The sequence below is a fragment of the Glandiceps talaboti genome, chromosome 14, assembly GCF_964340395.1.
Source record: "Glandiceps talaboti chromosome 14, keGlaTala1.1, whole genome shotgun sequence".
Classification (NCBI taxonomy): domain Eukaryota; kingdom Metazoa; phylum Hemichordata; class Enteropneusta; family Spengelidae; genus Glandiceps; species Glandiceps talaboti.
The window spans coordinates 4322347-4341161 of NC_135562.1; the positions used below are offsets into that span (position 1 = coordinate 4322347).

Here is an 18815-nt window from a genome sequence, read left to right on the forward strand (position 1 = left end):
GTAACGTCATACAGCTTTCCTTATAATTTTGAAAAAAAGTGTTAACATGCATTTTACAAACTGCTTCCCTGTCGCAATAAGTTGCAATTTGCAAAATGTGTCTGTTAAAAACGAAATAATTTGGTAAAAAAGTGGCATTTACAGCCCCATATATTCTACCCACAACACATACACAAACATAGAACAGACTGTTTATCTAAACTATTACGAATAAAAAATGTTAATAAATTAAAAAGTATACAGTAGGTTTGAAAGAGTACATTTTTATAAATAATTTCTCTCATTTATGATATTTCCAATACACGTCTAAAAATAACGTGACACGTGACGTCAGGAGTTTTGTGGAGTCTCAACAGCGCGTATATCGCAGGGTACCAAAGACAGCGTCCACAATCACTGATTTTTCTGTCTATAATTTTCGTCAAAAAAACATACAACAATGACATCAACGACGCTTTGGATGGGCGATGTAAGTATGATATATCTTTATGGTGTACTGTCGGCTGTAACAGTGGAATATTATAAGTTGTGAGGCAAGGTATTTTCAGGAGTATTTTTGCTAAAATGGTTTACAAGCGTGTGACTGAACAAAAGGATAGATGGACGTGTTTCGACGCAAGCACGTTTTCGCGTCGCATGTCGCGTCATGTCTTTGCAGTCAACGTGGAAAACATTTATATATGGTTTTCCCTTGTTATTTAACCTACAATTATGATATATTTTTAGTCGTGTAGGAAATCGCAATCTATGATTTTTAGAACACCAAACAAGGGCAGTATATTTTTACGGTAAAGGTCGTTTTCCTAGCTCATTAGCATGTCACATGGCGTGGTGTCGCCATCATGGCGTTCAACCAAACTTCCTCAAACCGTGGGCAAAAAAAAAACCCGCGTCAATCTCGGAAATGGATATTATCCAAGCGTGTTTATCTGAGTGTGAAATTTTGAACATTAATTAATTAACCCAGTTTTGGCCTCTTTGCGTAGGAAAAAAAGAGCTCCCTCGTATAAAGTTGAAATAACCCGACATGATCGTGCTGGGCTTTCTTCCTCCTAGAGTCTTTTTTCCTGTGAATGGCCTTCAGACTCCGACTCGGGTTTAGTTTGAGTCTGAGGAGTCAACTCAACACTTCCTTGTATTGAAAAGAAATGAAATGCGAACCCTGTGCGACAAATGTTTTATATGCCTATGTAAAAGATGGCAAAATGTGGAACAGTGTACCAAATGTGTGTAATAAATTATACTGTATTTAGGTACTGGTAAAGGTAAGTTAATATGTTTATCTATTAGAAAGACATGTATTTGACCTTGGATAACGTTTGTCGCCACTAATGTGAACAAGATTTGCGATCATGATCAAATACAGGCAGGCAGTCCTTGGGTTTACATGTGTGTACCAGTCAGGTCTTGAATAAAAGAGCCTTATCTGCTAATTTATGCATGATTTGGAAGTGTCAATGTGACTTACACAGGTGTAACACAAGCAGTTCAACGTTTTGTAGCATTGAGCTTGGCAATTGTAGTCAAGTCATTTGATATACCAAAGACTTAGGTGATGAACATTTTTGGTCATAGTGTATGAATGATGTTGAAAAGCATTCATAGGCCATTGTGAGTACCATATTCTTGAAGTGAAAGATTTTAAAATGTCTTGTGTGAAAAGTAAGTTTTTGTGATGGAAGTACGTGAATGAAAGCAGATAATCTGAGTATCACAGTCACTATATTGCCAAGAACCAGTTTTCAGGGTATATAAGGCAAAGCAGAGAACATGGCATGTAATTTCTAGCTTTCCAGTTTATTATATGCGGCTAATGCAGAATGATAGGGACACTAGTTCATAAGAAAAAATGTAAAATTACACAATGCCTGGAGTAGCTTTTTTTGTTGTTATACATACACACGGTTTCATTTATCCATCAGCAGTATTTGTTGTTTAATGAACATCCTACATTTGTGCATTTTCTAGGTGGAGCCCTACTGGGATGAAAACTTTATCCGAAGTGCATTTACTTCAAATGGAGAAACCCCAACAGCAGTAAAAATGATGAAGAACAGAGCAAGCGGGTAAGAAAAGTTAAACATTCAATATAATCTATACATATAGCTTCACCAGTGCTTTTGCTAAAGTTTGGGAACCCCAGTAACAGAAAGAGGGAATAGCATATGGTAAAAAGGGCGTAGTTCTAATACATATGTACCATTATTTGGTGGGGAACCAGTAAAATGACAGGGAACTCGGGTAGATTTTACCTGCTTACTGCCCGTAACCAAAACACTGTTCACTCCAAAATTGTAAACAAAATTCACCTGTATAAAATTCCTTTTCAAGGGAGAGGTAGAAATAAAAGTGTTGCCATCATTTATAATTTCTAACAATCACAATATTTATGTCAATATTTTTTGTATTTTCTAACAGTGGGATATTTTTACTGCAACTGTACAAGTAAAGTAGGGTATTAGGTTTGGGTAGACATATTTTAGGAGAAATTTGAACTATTTACCAGTGTTATATGTGACTACTTGTTTGTGTAGCCAACTTAATGCATGTGTTTTGATGAGATGTTAGGTTCAGAGAGTCTGATGGCCATTTTTTTATTTTATTTATTTTCAAATATTTAACTAGGAAGACGTCCCTTTCATGCCACAGATTAATTTACATTTTCATTTTACTCATGTTAGTTGTCTTTTCATGATTAGTACTGACATATAAAATGCACATGTAGTTAGTATCCCATATGTATTTATCGAATGAAGGAATTCAATAATGTGGTCACATGGATGACGATTGGGTATGTATTTTGGATTTTTAATTTATGAAACAATTTTATCATGGCTTCCTACTTGAAATGTCAATGTGAAAGAACATTGGCCAAATGTGTGTTTGTAACTCAATGCAATATGTGACAAGTTTGTTATTGTATGTACAATATAAAAGACATTTTACATTGCATTTTTTTTGCAATTTATTGCGTTACAAACAAGGACTTGGCATACATGTGTATGTTGTTTCGTATTGATTTGTCAAGGACGAAGCACTGATAAAATTGTTATAGTTTTAAAAAAAAAATCCAAAATAAATTCCAAATCCTCATCCTCATAATATTTGTAAATATATATATTATATTACCATCTTAGACACGTGGCTTGTAGAAAAGAAAAAGGAATTTCCCCCCAACAGTGTCTTTTTGTTATTTCTTGATGTTGAATTTGCTTGAAAACTACAAACCCCAACAAATTTAATTTTTATCATGATTTCTATCAAGAAAAGGCCATTTAGACATACTCTGCTTTGTGTACACTGTGTTATTATTGTTATCAACTTCACTTGGATATGATTTTGGGTAATAAGATACACAACATACATGTATAGTACTATGTAACTCTCAAACTTTGAAATCTTGCAAAGAAGTCCCACTGCACTTGGTCCATGTTTGCCCATTTTGGTTGATTTCACATAATATACTTATGGGAAAACCTCGTGTGTTGGGATTTTACTGAAGCAGTTACATGGCAACAGAAACCTCTGCAAATAGTATTAGTAGAGTAAATGTCTTTAGCCCTGCCAAAAATGTAGGAAGAATGTTATTGATTATACCTCTTTGTTAATTGAGCACTTTTAATTGATAGTTTTATATACTTGCTTGGAAATAATATAAGTAATGATTTGTGTGGTCTATCACATGTCTACAGCATTGACCAATATACTGGACAGCCATTCAGTGACAGGTCAGTGTGTTCTCTTACTAACATATTTATGTCATCAGACTCACTAAATTTGATGTCTCATCAACAGATGCATGTTATCAAAATACTATTGCACAATTTGATATTGCTGTAATTGCATGAATATTTGAGCTAAGCTTGCATCAACAAAACTGTCCATACAGCTGGGCAATAGGATGCAAACGTACCAAAATTACAAGAAATATTGTGCTAGTGATGACTTTTGAACCATGTCCTGTTACAAAATGTTGATATATACATCATGTATGCTACTGTAGTCATTGTTTTGATTCAGCCCTTGTAGCTGTAACAATGTAATATTTTCCATTCATGATTGCCATGGCTTTCACTGGAGACCTTTCAATCCTGATTAGCTCTGCTGAATTATCTGTGCTTGTCATGGCACTATACAATTGCTTAAATGCCTGTGTTCAAAATATACAATTTTATAATTTCGAAACAAACAAATGTACAGGTCAAGCAGAGTTACCTTGAACTTTCATTCATGGACATGGCAGTTTTACACATGCTGCCACAACTTCAAAATACGAAAAATATAGCAATTGTAGAGATGCAGCACATAGTTACATAGATGTAGAAGCAGACAAGTAGTCAATGCTTATCTGTAGGATCTAGGAAAGTGAACAATCAAAGCTATAAAATGACCAAAAAAATTTCAGCAGAAGCCCATTTCTACTGCACTGTGGAAAAAAGGAAAGCTTATCACTTTTCAATGTGATTGGGTAAAAGATCCTGCTGTCTATGTAGTGCCTCTGTTATTGTTAGTCTAGAGTTGAAGTGTGCCTATCAACATGTATGTAAAAAATACCAAGTCCCATGAATGAAATGTCAAAGTAACTCCATTTATGTTGTAGTTAGTAGAATGCTAATAGTTGAATAACTAGTGGCATATGTGTTGTAGTAAGTACAACTGACAGAAGTTTGAAAGATCAAAAATATGAAGACGAAAATGGCCTTTGTTACAGCTACTGTAGCTTTTGATAAAGGCCTTGATTTGTATAGTGGTCAATCTTTTCACCCTATAGTATTGGCCACCCAATGACCTTGCAAAACAAAAGTGGCCGGGCTGTGTACCCATAAATGTTCATGACCGTATATGTGACCCCAGCTTGTACATCCAGCATGAATGACATCCGTGTAAGGATTTTCGTTATCTAAAATGTTGACTTGGCTTACCTTTGTACCAAAGACAGTACTGTGCGTGTTGATGATAATTACTAAGGAGATCAATTACAACATCAGGAATAGTTGAATGTAATATATGAGGTCATGTGACCAGTTAATACTGTCATTGAAATGTCTGTTTGCGCAGTTATAGTGGTTTTACATATAATTTTGAATGCATGCTTGTTGTATTTTTAGTATGCAAGTCCCAAAATTTGTTGTCTTCTCAGCATTATTACATTATTTTCAACTTGACAATATACGATGTGACCAATGATATAACTAGTCCCAATGTGGACTTCACATTTGTTACTTCTACTGAAATTATTTGATATTGAACTTGATAAAATAAACATAAGATTTATTTGCATCAATGAAAGGTCACAGTGTTATTTGATAAGGCATGTTTTGGGGTATAAAGAGCGATGATCTCTCTTATGATGATCTCTCTTATGATGCGACAAATTGTAGAGTCAAAATGATAGTTTTCTTGCGAGTCACAAACATAATAGGGGATATGTCACTTCAAATGTTGGTAGGTCACAAGGAAATGACAAATTAGCATAGAGAACAGAAAGGTCCATGGGTGCGGCTTGAAATTAGCATAGTCCATGGCACATACATGCAAATTACCAAACTTTGTATCTCGAATACAAGATTAGCAGTAGTCCAGGGCAGTTAGAATTCTAAATTTTGTATCTAGACTACCAAAGTTATAAGATGGTTGTCTGTAAGACCAGTAGAAATGTACAAACAGTTATAACTGAAATATTTCACTCAACTAATTTTAACTACACAGATGGTAAAGTGCGTTTCCATAGGGATAGTACTGTGTGTACAAGTTGGGGGAAGCTTGATCAAGTTTCATTTGTCTACATAGTATTTGGTAATGTTGTGTAGAATATATAGCGTAGAGCTGTTGCTGGTTCTAAGATGCATCAAAAGTCGTGTCTCATTTTGCAATACCATATGGGGGGGGGGGGCATGCAAGCACTAATCTGGGGTGATGGTCACCTGACTATACTCTGGGTTTACAAGTGAAATCCATCTGTGTCATTGATGGTATTTTAGTCTTTGTGCTATAAAAAATCACTCTTAATTAAAGAGGTCAGCATGTCTTTCCATCATTTTATGATGTAAATGTTATATCAAATGAAACAAAAACAAAATGAGTCTAAACATAACATAAGCGGCAGCATCTCTCGCAGACCATGTAATCAGAAAATCAACTCTTGCAACAAATTTATCAGTGTTTTTGCAAACGTTGGGAACTCTGACATGGGGGGGGGGGGGGGGGTAAACTTGCAGATACTGCCATATGTATGGGAACTCTGGTATATTTTACCTACACGTATTTCCCACCCGTAACAAAACCGTGGTCATAGTATATGTTTTGATGACATTATCAGATCAAATCCTTTGCCTATGTGCAGAAATAAGAAATGTTTTGATATATTCTTTACAGAGGCCAAGCCCGTTACTGTTTCGTTGATTTTGCAAACCCAGCTGCAGCAGAAAGAGTAATAATGAATTTGAATGGCAAACCAGTCCCAAACTCTTCACCGGTGAGTGTAGTCCAGTTTAACTCTTTCTACAATACCTGAATATATGTAATGGTTGTTTTATCACAGTTTTGTATTAATAATACTCCAAAATAACAAGATCATATGCCAAATAAAACAAGCTAATTCCAAAAATCGGCATAATATCCCAGTGCATTACTTCAAAGGTAAAACTCGTTGGAATGTTTGGTGTTCATGCTATGGAGTAGAATGGGAAATAAGCAATATGGATTTTATTTCTCTACATAAATTGAACCTATAATATTTTCTTTTTTTCTTCCAGCCAAGACTTTTTAAATTGAATTTTGCAGTGTATGGAATGCAAGCTCCTCCCAAGTAAGTAACTGTGTTGATATTGCAGTACTGTACATACTGTGTCACTAATATTGAACATTGAGAAAAGTGATCTTTGTGTTTTACAATGTATGTGATCAAGTGTGGGGGAGGGGGGGGGACTATAGCTACATTGGCTAAATATCTCATCATGCGCCATTGAATGGGGGGGGGGGCAAGGTTCTTAATAATTTTGACTATTAAAAAAAGTGATAGTCCATTCTTTGTATTACTGAGTTTGGGAGATGTTTAAAGGTACTTTTCAGTTCAAAATTTATTTATCTGTATATATGCATGTATAGCTGAGTTTACATGTACTCCTCAGAGTTGAAGTTTAAAGGACTGTTGTAACAATATATAGTTATACACTAGGGGTAATATTAATAATTGTACAGTGCTATGACCAAGAAATCCAATGTTGAAGGCACTTTATAAATTTGTACAATTGCGTGTGATATACAGAAACCTGAATTGTGCCTATCTGTTCCTAAGGTTTAAAAATATCACAAATCAGTGGAAAGATTTGTCTGTCAGAATGAGTTTCAGAAAAATAAATGATTCTGTTTTGTTTCATAGAGCTCCAGGAGCAGGTGGTGGAATTGGAGAGAGAGGAGGAGCGTAAGTTGTTAAGATTTTGTTCAATTTTACCAATTAATTTAAAACTTTACCAACACAGATGGTTAGATATGTATAAAGCTCTGACCTTTATTGGAAGGCTAGTTTTATTGTCTCAATTTATCATCCAAAAAATTTGAACACCAACATAGAAATGTCAGTGAAATTATGTCCGGGCTTGGTTTTAACTTCTATACTTGGTAGCGCGATTTAATGAAGTGAACTGTTTCAAGTACAGTTTTCTGTTAATTTTCATTAATCTACCTCATAAAATCAGTGTGTTCTCTAATGATAGCCAAGTTTTGTTGTATTTCAAAATGAGAAAAACTGGGATTTCTTGTGAGTCATCACATTGTAAGAGATAAGGGGAACACCAGATTTTGAACTTTTTTGCATATAATTATCTCGTAACTCTTAAGTTTCTCTCTCCTTCAGTGGTGGTCCAGGTGGATATATGGGCAAAAAAGAGTTTTCTCTGTTTATTGGAGAACTTACACCAGAAGTGGAAGACTATGCCTTGTACAATTTCTTCTCCCGTCGTTACCCTTCTATCAAGGGTGCTAAAGGTAGGTCTTGGTGTGGAGATGGCGTTTCTATAATATTTTGTGTTTTCACATTTCATTCTTGAACTTGCTTTGATTGCATATTTGCATCTTTTTCATTTGTAAATCAGCAGGGTTTAACATTTCTAGTAATGCACTCTCCTAGAGATCTCAAGCATGTGAAACGTAGTGAAGGAAGTATGAAAAAGACTTAGTTGACTTGTTTCTCTCAAGAAAGGTTGTCAAACATGAAGTCTAATGTCTTTATGAGACTACTGGCCTTTGTAACAGTATGTAGTAGCAAGATAATTATGGCCTTTCGATGCAAACTGTCTGAAAATGTCGGTTTTTGATTACTTCTTTCAAATCATCACTTCCAATATAATTGATTTCATTGTCGGTCTGCAAAGAGAAAAGTATCTCATTTGGAAATATTTGCAATGAATTATGAAATATGTTGTGAACTATATGGGAAGAATAGTCAAGGTGGTAAATGTGTAGTGGGGCACAGACAGATAAGATTGTTGGGTTGCCAGACAACAGATAGTTCAGCATTCAACTCAGTTTGGCATTGATTGTAGTGACAGATGGGTACATTTAGATATTCAGTTTTAAGATCTTCATTCAAAGTGATAATTAATCCTATCCTATGGCAATGGTGTAGAAGCTGGTTAAAAGTCAGAATGGTGACATTTTTGTTTCAAAGTTGGTTTGTGTTTATGGTATGTCAACATAGGTGTTGGTAGCATATCAATTGTGAATTGGAATGTTCATATGGAGTAGACAATCTGGAATTGTGTGGAGACATTACAACTTGGATTTTCTCTATGGCTGCAATTTAAAGGGACCATATGGATGAGGATTGGTATTTATTTGGATTTTTCATAAAACAATTTTAATGTAAAGATCAATGTCAAACAACATTGACAAAGTCTGTTTTTGTAACTCAAAACATTGCAAAAAGCTAAAAAATGTGTAATAAGTTTGTTATTGTACATACAATAACAAAGATTTTACACATTTATTAATCATTTGCAATTTATTGAGTTACAAACAAGGACTTGCATATATTGTTTCATATTGATTTTCAAGTAGAAAGCCATGATAAAATTGTTTTATATATAAAAAATAAATACCAAATCCTTTACAGGAAAGGAAACAGAAAACAACAAGTGAGGAATGATTAAAAATATTCAAATTCTCTTCAACGAGAAACTGTGATCTAGTTCATTATAAGAGAACTATCAATATCAAAATAGCTGAGGAAATTAAAATATATATTTGATTAATGAAATTTAAGTTATGAGGGTCGCTGTTGATTTGTTTTCTTTGGAATAACCATTTATTTCTCAAGGCAGTAAACTGTACAGAGGTAGGTACATAGCCAGTATTGTATTGTCGAGAAGCATTTATATCGAGGCCCTCTATTTTATAGAGTTCCCTCAGAATTTTGAACTTGTAAAACCACCACCATTATTCCAAGTTTAAATTACATTTATGAAAGCGTGACAAAATAATTCTGAATAAGTTTTCACGATTTTATATAGATACAGTAAGAACAAAGTAGGCAAGATCCCATTTTGTATTTCATTCTGCCTAGAATCATCTTTCCGCTGGTTATTATTAGTGATATTAAGACATCAATGATACAGTAATAGTTTGATGACGCTGTTTCATATATTTAATGACAACCAAACACTGACAGCACTTGACTCAGAAATTTTTTAAATACAACATGTATGTTCATATTGATTTCTCTGTTATGATGAAAAAAGTCGGTCAAAATTGTCCACCAGTTGTATCGAAATTACTATGGCAGTAACTATAATAATGTAAAGAAAATAAGTTGGATGTATCTAAAGAGCATATCTGTATGGGGACATGATAAAAATAATTATCTATATTATATTAAGTAACCAAATTTCTGCATCGGAGCAATTTAATTTAAGATAGGAATAAACATATTTTTTTTACAAATAATGATTCTTATAATCGCAAAAGTTGCTTCATCATCATCTTACTCTATATATTGAATTGAATCCCGTGCCATTTTCTCTACAGATAGAGCACATGCGATCACCATGAAACTACTGGGACAGCCTTATCCCAGAGATTTAGGCCCTCCTGCAGTGGGTTGATGGAGGTAAAACATACCAGAGAGAAAATTTTTCACTTGAGAGAGAATTTTTCATTGAGACATTTCCACTTTTTAAGATTTTCTCGAGAATTTGAGATGTAAATTTGTTTCTGAAGAGTATTTTCCAGAAATGTTTCTTTAAATTGACATTTATCACAGACTTTTACATTTATGGGCATTTTTTGGGAAGTTTCATTTTTGCTATTGTACAAGAGTTGACTTCCATCCATCATCAATCCCTTGCAGTCAGATCTTTAAACGTACACGAATAGAGTTATCGTTGGGAAAGGCAACCTTGCGCTCAGTCTTTCCTCGTCTCCTAGATTTCAGGTTGATAAAGATATGATTTTTCCTCCAATCTCAGCAGGCTAGACAGAAAAGGAGAAAGGCTTTTTGCTAATTGATCAATTTGGAAGCTTGTGGACTTTCTGATTTCATATTTGGCCTTCAACTAAGCTAAATACTTTAATTGCATATCTGCATCTATTTATTTTTTACTTTAAACTTTTAGTGAGATATTTATATTTTTTGGCTGAAAGAAACTTCGAAGAGAAACTAAGTTTATGATGGACCTTACATGCTGCTGAACTGTAATGAGATGTCACAGTTTTCTGAATTAATATGAGTGAACACAAGGCTCTATCTGCTTAGCAAAACATGTTCTACTATTCATTTAAAATTTAACTTTTCAACCTAAAGAAGGAAGACCAAACTACTGGAAATAGCAGGCACATCACATGGACCAAGAATGTAGCACTTTGTTGATTGACTTCAGTCATTTAGTTGTTTTCTGTGCTCTGTACACTTTTCTTGCATGCACTGACTTTATTTTGATTCTGTGAATATGCAATATTTGAGTTTTCAAAAAAAGATATCAATCCAGTATCTGTTCCAAGGTTTGGGAACCCTGATAACAATGGGTAGAAATCGGTTGAAAATTGCATAGATTTCCTTGTACCTCAAATTTAATGGGGTTCTCCTGTAAAAGTGCTTGGGGAGTGCTGGTCGATTTTGCTAATTGACAAAAATTCTACAAATCCCCAAGTATGCAGGGCATACTTCGTGTACCAGTTATAGTGTAACATTTGTGATCTGTGGATGTAAAAAAGCATGGGATTCTAGTTTAAAAATGAACTGGCAACCATATCAAAATATTGTTAGCATAATAGACATGTGTATAAGAGCAAGATGTAGGCCTAATTTACAAATTCCTTTCATGATCCACTTCTACAAATTAATCCAACCAGTTTTGTTGTACTTGAATATTGCATATTCACCTGTATTAACTTTGTCTGACCAATGTGACGTTGTAAATTTACTGTTTTCATGTGCCTTTCTCCATTTAAATCATTTTATTACAGGCTGGGATGGAACTTTTCAGTAATGGTTTCTTTTCTATCAACTTCAGGTCCACATGTAAACCATTCAAACAAAACCGAACACAGCGCCATAATTTGTGTAAATGTACAAATCATATCTGGGCACTACTATAAAAAATAATGTCAAACTACTAGTAAACTTGGCATTTACTTAATGGCACAGTTGGTAGTGTTTTGGTAGCAAGTTTGTGTAACTGCAACAATTAATACTTCATTTTCATTAAGTTCTTCATTTTTCATACATTAGTGTTGTCATGGTTTTTTCTTCCAGTCTTCCTTACCTTATGTACATTAACTGAGACTGTAGACTCTGATGCTTAATTTTGCTGTAGGGGAATTGTAAGCTTTTATAGGCATACATAACCAAGGTTACGACACTTTCACATCATGATGTAAACTTTTCAGTAAAATGCATCTCTTTTGATATGATACCTAATATGATGAACATATTTATAGAACATGTAATATCAATTAGTAATTCTGCCACTATATGATAAGCAAGTCATCGATATGCTCGCTGGAAAAATTACACCCTATGGTAGAATGATCCTTGGGACCAATTTTTCTGCAGTTCTTCTATTCTCTCCAAATTTGGTCATATTGAAGCTTGTACCTGGTCCTGAAATAATGAAAGAAAATTTGGGGTTTCCATCTTGTTTTCAAGGGGAACCCATAGAGTTGGCACCATAGTTGACAACCATATTAGATTCTAAAATGCATTTTGTATCATTTTTGACCTCTATTTAAACAAATTTGTATGTGTCCTTCACATTGTTTTCCTTGATTTGAACTGAGAATGTGTTTAAAGTAACGAAAAGTTTGAACAGTTTATTTTCAAGGGGTGTATTAATTATGCTAAGTCTTCTTATAAATCTTGTAATACACGAGATACTGTGGTCAAAATCTTGGTTGTGTATAAATGTTGTTTATTGACACGGCAACCATTGTTTTTACACATTCTAGCAAACTTGTATCACTTTAATTTTATTTATTATTTTTTCATGAGCATTGTCTTTTCAAAGTGCCTGTGAAACCTTATCACCCCACCTAGTTGCAGAGTTCTCCCCAGGATTTTACCCCACTTATGTCAAGATCAAGACTTTAGTCCAATAATGGAGCATACCTATTTTTATCTCCGGAGGAGGGTTACAGAAATACATAAGACCGAATAAAGGAGGTCACGTGAGCCAAAAGCACAAAACAGCTGAGAAATAAATATACATGATTTTATAAAGATTACAATGCAAAAACAAAAAATAAAAGCAAATACTGTTGCTAATCCTGAAACAATCTATTATGAATTTTGCAGTCATCACTACAATAGTTTTATCTATACTTGAGATAATTACGATGAACTTAGTCTCGTCATCCTTATCTATAAAATCCAGGTAAATAGTGGATACCATTTGAAAGAAAGTGTATCTTTGTTGACTGTACCTAAAATAATTGATCAAAAATTAATCTATAAGCATATACATATTAGTTATAGATTTGCAAAATTTTGCATTCCAAGCACTTCGATCAGCAGATCCTCAGCTCCTAGTTCACTTTTCCAGAATACCATTTCACAAAAAAATACAGTAATCCTATTAGAATTGGATAGAAATCCAAATGTAATTTTTCTTTCGTCTTTGAATGTTTAACTTGAGCAGAAATCAATGATTAGGAATCCAAACTAAAAATCACAACTTTTTTATGCACTTTCAGAATATTGTCCATTTCAGATATGATCTCGTAATTTCCCAATTATTCAAGCAATTCTATATTTGTTCAGGCGTGGGGGTCGAATAATAATGAATTCCCTTCACATCATTTTGAAAGAGAAAACTTCTTTGTGGATTTATTTTGCAAATTGTGCATTTTTATTTAAACTTTATTTAAAAAGTGTTAAAAATCACATTATTATGGTTAGCTAAATGCTGTCTTCTCCAGTCCTCTGATAGTATAACCACAAACTGCCGTGCTAAAAAATGAAAACGAGTGATACCTTTAACTTAGTGAAAATGACCTGTATGACATAAATTAGGAAGTATGATATTCATGTCTTGGAAATGTATTTGGCAGAATATTAGCCTCTCAGTTTGGAACATGCACAAATTGATGGGGATGGACTAAACAATGACCCACCCCACCCCATTTCTCCAATGTTATACTGGGGAGAACGCTGCAGTAGTATGTTTTACTTTGATCATTTTATTTCTTATCTTTTTATCAGGCTAACACACAAAATAGGGAAAGTTTTATACAGTGTGTCTAAGTACATGCCAAGTATTTCCAACTTTGGAAAGAGTGGACCTGAAGTTGATACATTCAGTGTTTTTGTCTGCCAAATCATGACTAATCCTTCGGCTCTTTCTTCTTCTACAGTTATCCTGGATGGTACTGGTATTTCCAGAGGTTTTGGCTTTGTGAGATTTAGTAGTGAAGAAGAGCACCAGACTGCACTGAGTGACATGCAGGGAGCCACTGGTTTGGGTGGACGTGCTCTACGAGTCAGTGTTGCCACCCCAAAGAAGTAAGTATGCATTTGAGATGAAAGAACTTTGACACTACTACTGTTAACCAGTTGCTAAACAGTTTGCAATTAAAAATGGTGTGTACAATAAGTCTTTCAGTTGACCTTCCTTCAAGTCTAGAAGTAGAGGTTCACTGGTATTGTCAGGGTTTCTAAACCCAAGTCTAGAAGTCGAGGTTAACTGGTATCAGGGTTTCTAAACCCAAGTCTAGAAGTAGAGGTTAACTGGTATCAGGGTTTCTAAACCCAAGTCTAGAAGTAGAGGTTAACTGGTATTGTCAGGGTTTCTAAACCCAAGTCTAGAAGTAGAGGTTAACTGGTATCGTCAGGGGTTTCTAAATCCAAGTCTAGAAGTAGAGGTTCACTGGTATTGTCAGGGGTTTCTAAACCCAAGTCTAGAAGTAGAGGTTCACTGGTATTGTCAGGGGTTTCTAAACCCAAGTCTAGAAGTAGAGGTTAACTGGTATCGTCAGGGTTTCTTAACCCAAGTCTAGAAGTAGAGGTTCACTGGTATTGTCAGGGGTTTCTAAACCCAAGTCTAGAAGTAGAGGTTAACTGGTATCAGGGTTTCTAAACCCAAGTCTAGAAGTCGAGGTTAACTGGTATCATCAGGGTTTCTAAACCCAAGTCTAGAAGTAGAGGTTAACTGGTATCAGGGTTTCTAAACCCAAGTCTAGAAGTAGGGGTTAACTGGCAGGGGTGAACAAATCATTTTGTGAACTGGTGGTCCCCGGACCAGTGCCTTAAAAAATCCAGTGGTCCTGCTGAAAGAATTAATGGTACAAGGTAAAATTTGTGCAGGTCCGCCCAAAAAAATTGCTAGTCCCGGACCCAGGACCAGTGGATTTGTTCACCCCTGACTGGTATCGTCAGTTTTTCTTAACCCAAGTCTAGAAGTAGAGGTTCACTGGTATTGTCAGGGGTTTCTAAACCCAAGTCTGAAGTAGGGGTTAATTGGGATTGTCAAGCGTTTCTAAATCCAAGTCAAGAAGTCGAGGTTAACTGGTATCGTCAGGATTTCTAAATCCAAGTCTAGAAGTAGAGGTTAACTGGTATTGTCAGGGTTTCTAAACCCAAGTCTAGAAGTATGGATTAATTGCATCAACGTTTCTAAAAGTCTAGAAGTAGGGGTTAGTAGGTAGTACTATTGCTGTATAACCCCCTCAACATCATGGATACAGAACTTCTATTTGTGTGTGGTGGGGGTGGTGGTCAGAGGGGTGTTAATACTTGTGTGTTTGTATATTCACCCCAAAATAGACAAGGGCCCTCACCACAAAGGGGACCTTGAGTTTGTATTTAGTATTTGTGGTATTTAATTGGTCATCATCAAATATTATATTCTTGTTACAGACCACGACCACAAGGACCAGGAGGTGAGGGAATGGACACCTGGAGCTCTGGAGTGGGTTCATGGCCCTCTGGTGGAGGTGGTGGTGGCGGCGGTGGTGGCAACACCTGGAATGCCGAAGGTGGAAGCACATGGAACTCTGGCGGCGGCGGTGGTGGCGGCAGTAGTGGTGGTGGAAGTTGGAATTCTGGTGGTGGAAGCCAGTGGAATTCTGGAAATCAGTGGGATGGAAGTTCCCAGGGATGGGGCGGTTCTCAAGGAGGCACTTGGGAATCTGGTGGCAGTACCTGGGGAGGTGCCGGACAACAGAATAGCTGGGGTGGAAGCAGTGCTGCTGCTACTGGTAGTGGTGGTGCACAACAAAGCAGCTGGGGTGGCGGTGGCGGTAGTCAGCAAGCTGGATGGGGAGCCAATCAAGATAGCTGGGGAAGCAATAGCCAGGGTAGCTGGGGAGGTGGCCAACAACAACAATACGGCCAGTACCAGGGCTACCAACAGCAAGGACAATATTAAACCAGTCAGAAAAAAAAAAGAATTCATTGAATGGTTAGTTTCGTAACACCCCAGTCTTAAAACTCCACCACTTCAATGTGTATGTAGAATACTCTTAATCAGTATCAAAGTCTTTTAAAACTATGCACTGCTGTGTTGCCATAGTAATAACCTAAACCCCACACCAATCAGGGCTGCTGTTCTGTCCTATCTTTGAATAGACTCAGGAAGTTGATCAACAAATTTAAAGCACATTAGATGTGAATTTCAAACTTTATTGGATTGGTTCATTTTAGTGGCACTAAAACAAGGTTTAGTTAACGCAGTATTTTGTATTAAACATAAACATTTGAGATAGCAGTCCTGAGGATTTGGGGAAATATTATCCTTTCCATGTACAAATGCTTTAGACAAAATATGAAAAAAAAAAATCTGTATACTTTTGCCTGTTGCATTCTTTTTATGCAAATTATCATGTTAACGTGAATGATCTTCTTGAGAGAGAAAGTGGTTCTATTTATTTTACATTTGAACAAATGTCTACTTTTAAAAGCTTTTTTGTGTAAAAGTTTCTTGTAATCGCTTACGTAATAGATATTAATCAGGTTCTTTAAGACAAACGTTGTACAAACAAACCGATAATTAGCAGATTATATAAAATTTCAGTATTGAAAGAAACCTTTAAAAAAAAACTCTAGATATTTTCTTAGGAGAAAAACATCATGCAGCAGTGCATAGTTTAAGAAACTGTAAATTTTGCATGGGTCAGCCACCTCGACCGTTTGTAGTTAGCGCATTTGTGGATTTCAAACAATTTTCCTATAACAGAATTTTGTATGTAGCTTTTTATGTGGTCAACAGCTTTGAACTGATGGCCAGGTTATTTGATCTGTACTTTTTGGGTTTAGTCTTTTCAGAGAGTGATTATTTTTGTGGCTTATTATACGTGTTCTGTAATTGTCATTTCAAATGCATTAAAAGTTCTAAGATATAGGTGATATTATTTTTTTTGCGTCAGCTTTTAAAGAAGTTTGAATGTGTTATGTGGACTATTTTGAGTGTGCATTGTGGCCCCCGACAGTCAATACTGAATATATTTTTGTTATTTTCACAGAAATGTTACATTTCTAGGTTTTCAGAAATACAAATTCAACTTTTCCCTTACAGAAATGTTACATTTCTAAGTTTTCAGAAATTCAAATTCAACTTTTCCCATACAGAAATGTTACATTTCTAAGTTTTCAGAAATACAAATTCAACTTTTCCCAGATTCTCGCAGAAATGTCATATTTCTAGATTTTCAGGAAATCATTAAGTTTTCAGGAAACATTTAAAACCTTGCCCCAGCGTGCAGAAATGTCACATTTCTTGGTTTTACAATTTTCAGAAGCGTTTTTTTTTTCCCCCTCAAATCTCCTCCGTATTTCTTTCAGGCGTGTCATGTTTCTAGACGTCCAATTTTTTTTTTTGTTCATATGTTTACAAAGACGACACAGAAATGTTACATTATATATTTTTGTGGAAAGATTGCTTTGATTTTATCCAACTTTTGATTATTCCATGTGCCATTTCAAAAGGTATGGACATTTTCATACATTGCTAAAACTGCTTTAGACAGACATCTTACAATTATTAGCCTCTGGAAGATCATATTCGTCTCACCTTATTGTACTTTACTTAAATTACTGTCAATGTTGTATCAGTCCACATACCGTCGTTCTCCTTTGTGTCTATAAAAATCTGCTCGCTCTATTTTTTTTTTGGTCCTGTTTAGTTTCTCTGTGATGTTCATTGAGGTAACTGAGTGTTTTTTCTACAGTGTTATTTTTAGATGCTGTCAGGTTTCAAACCAAGAGTTCTAAACCAACCTTGTGTTACCGTTATGATATTTTGATTGTTCTTGAAATTTAAGCTTGATACTTCCTTTTCAAAGGATTTAGTATTGTAAGCTCTGAAATAATGAGTCTTAAATACAAGATTACAAGTTAAAATTATGATCCATCTCAATTTTTTTTTCATTACAATATACCTTATACTGCCTTTGATTCATTTTTCAACATTCTGAATACATGATATTTCTCTTAATTCTCCACAGCTATTTTTCAAATTTTGTCAAAAATGTCAACATAAATGAGAAGAATTAACCAAATTTTGATATTACCAGGTATAGAAGTGTAGTTTTCTCAGGATTGTTAACAAATTATTTTAGCTTTCTAAAGAAAAAAAAGTGCATATTCTTTCATATCTACCTTTCCAGTTTTTGCCCCTGTTGGATGTTTGGGCATGTTGCGTCACCATAATTTGTTGACATCCTTCAGATTTCCATGTACATACTGAAACTTTAAAAAGAAAATTGGCGTTGCTTGTGTAACTTTCTCACTTTTGATAGGCAGCGGACACTGAATTGAAACTTTATAGATAAGCAAGTTTATCAGTTTTTCATAGGGGAATTTTTTTAAATGCAGTAAGTTTTTGAGGGACCAGAATTTGAGCGTTTCATTTATTTCCCGAAAGATGCAAAGGCTGGCCTTTTTTACCCTGTTTACCTTATATTGAGAGCTTATTGATTGATAACAATTTATTCATCTTGCAGTGATGTTTTTTTTTTGTTTTTTTGTCGTACTGTTTTGTACTTTCTGTAGTGTATAGATAATAATAAAACCATGGCTGTGGTTTTGATAGATAGAAATGTGTCTCCTTGTACTATAGTTAAATGCCAACACCAGACCGTGAATGAACGGAACCTCTTACAAACAAGTAAACAAATGACCAATAACACTTGGACAGAGCAGGTTGGAGCAAAAGAGGTTTGTATTACATTTCATGGTTTGATAAGAACAATTGTATGTAGTACTCTGATCTGAGCACAGTTCACATGGTACAGCAAAGTCCCACAACAAAACCCATAGTAACAGATGTGCATGCAGAAAGACTAAATATGGGTGAAGGTTAATTCTAAAACTGTTTCAGCAAGGCCAA

At 35.1% G+C, this 18815-nt stretch overlaps 1 protein-coding gene across 2 annotated transcripts; it reads left to right on the forward strand.

The window, feature by feature from the left end:
• Positions 1-336: 336 nt before the first annotated feature.
• On the forward strand, positions 337-18525 carry LOC144445519 (uncharacterized). Of its 2 annotated transcripts, XM_078135106.1 has the most exons (9): positions 337-469; positions 1969-2066; positions 3693-3728; positions 6376-6475; positions 6756-6808; positions 7382-7423; positions 7856-7986; positions 13846-13993; positions 15347-18525. In XM_078135106.1, the coding sequence occupies exons 1-9, from the start codon at positions 440-442 to the stop codon at positions 15855-15857; spliced, it is 1149 nt and encodes a 382-aa protein (XP_077991232.1). In that variant the 5' UTR covers positions 337-439; the 3' UTR covers positions 15858-18525. The 2 variants fall into 2 exon arrangements, with proteins under 2 accessions (XP_077991232.1, XP_077991233.1); XM_078135107.1 differs by lacking the exon at positions 3693-3728.
• Positions 18526-18815: the final 290 nt, after the last annotated feature.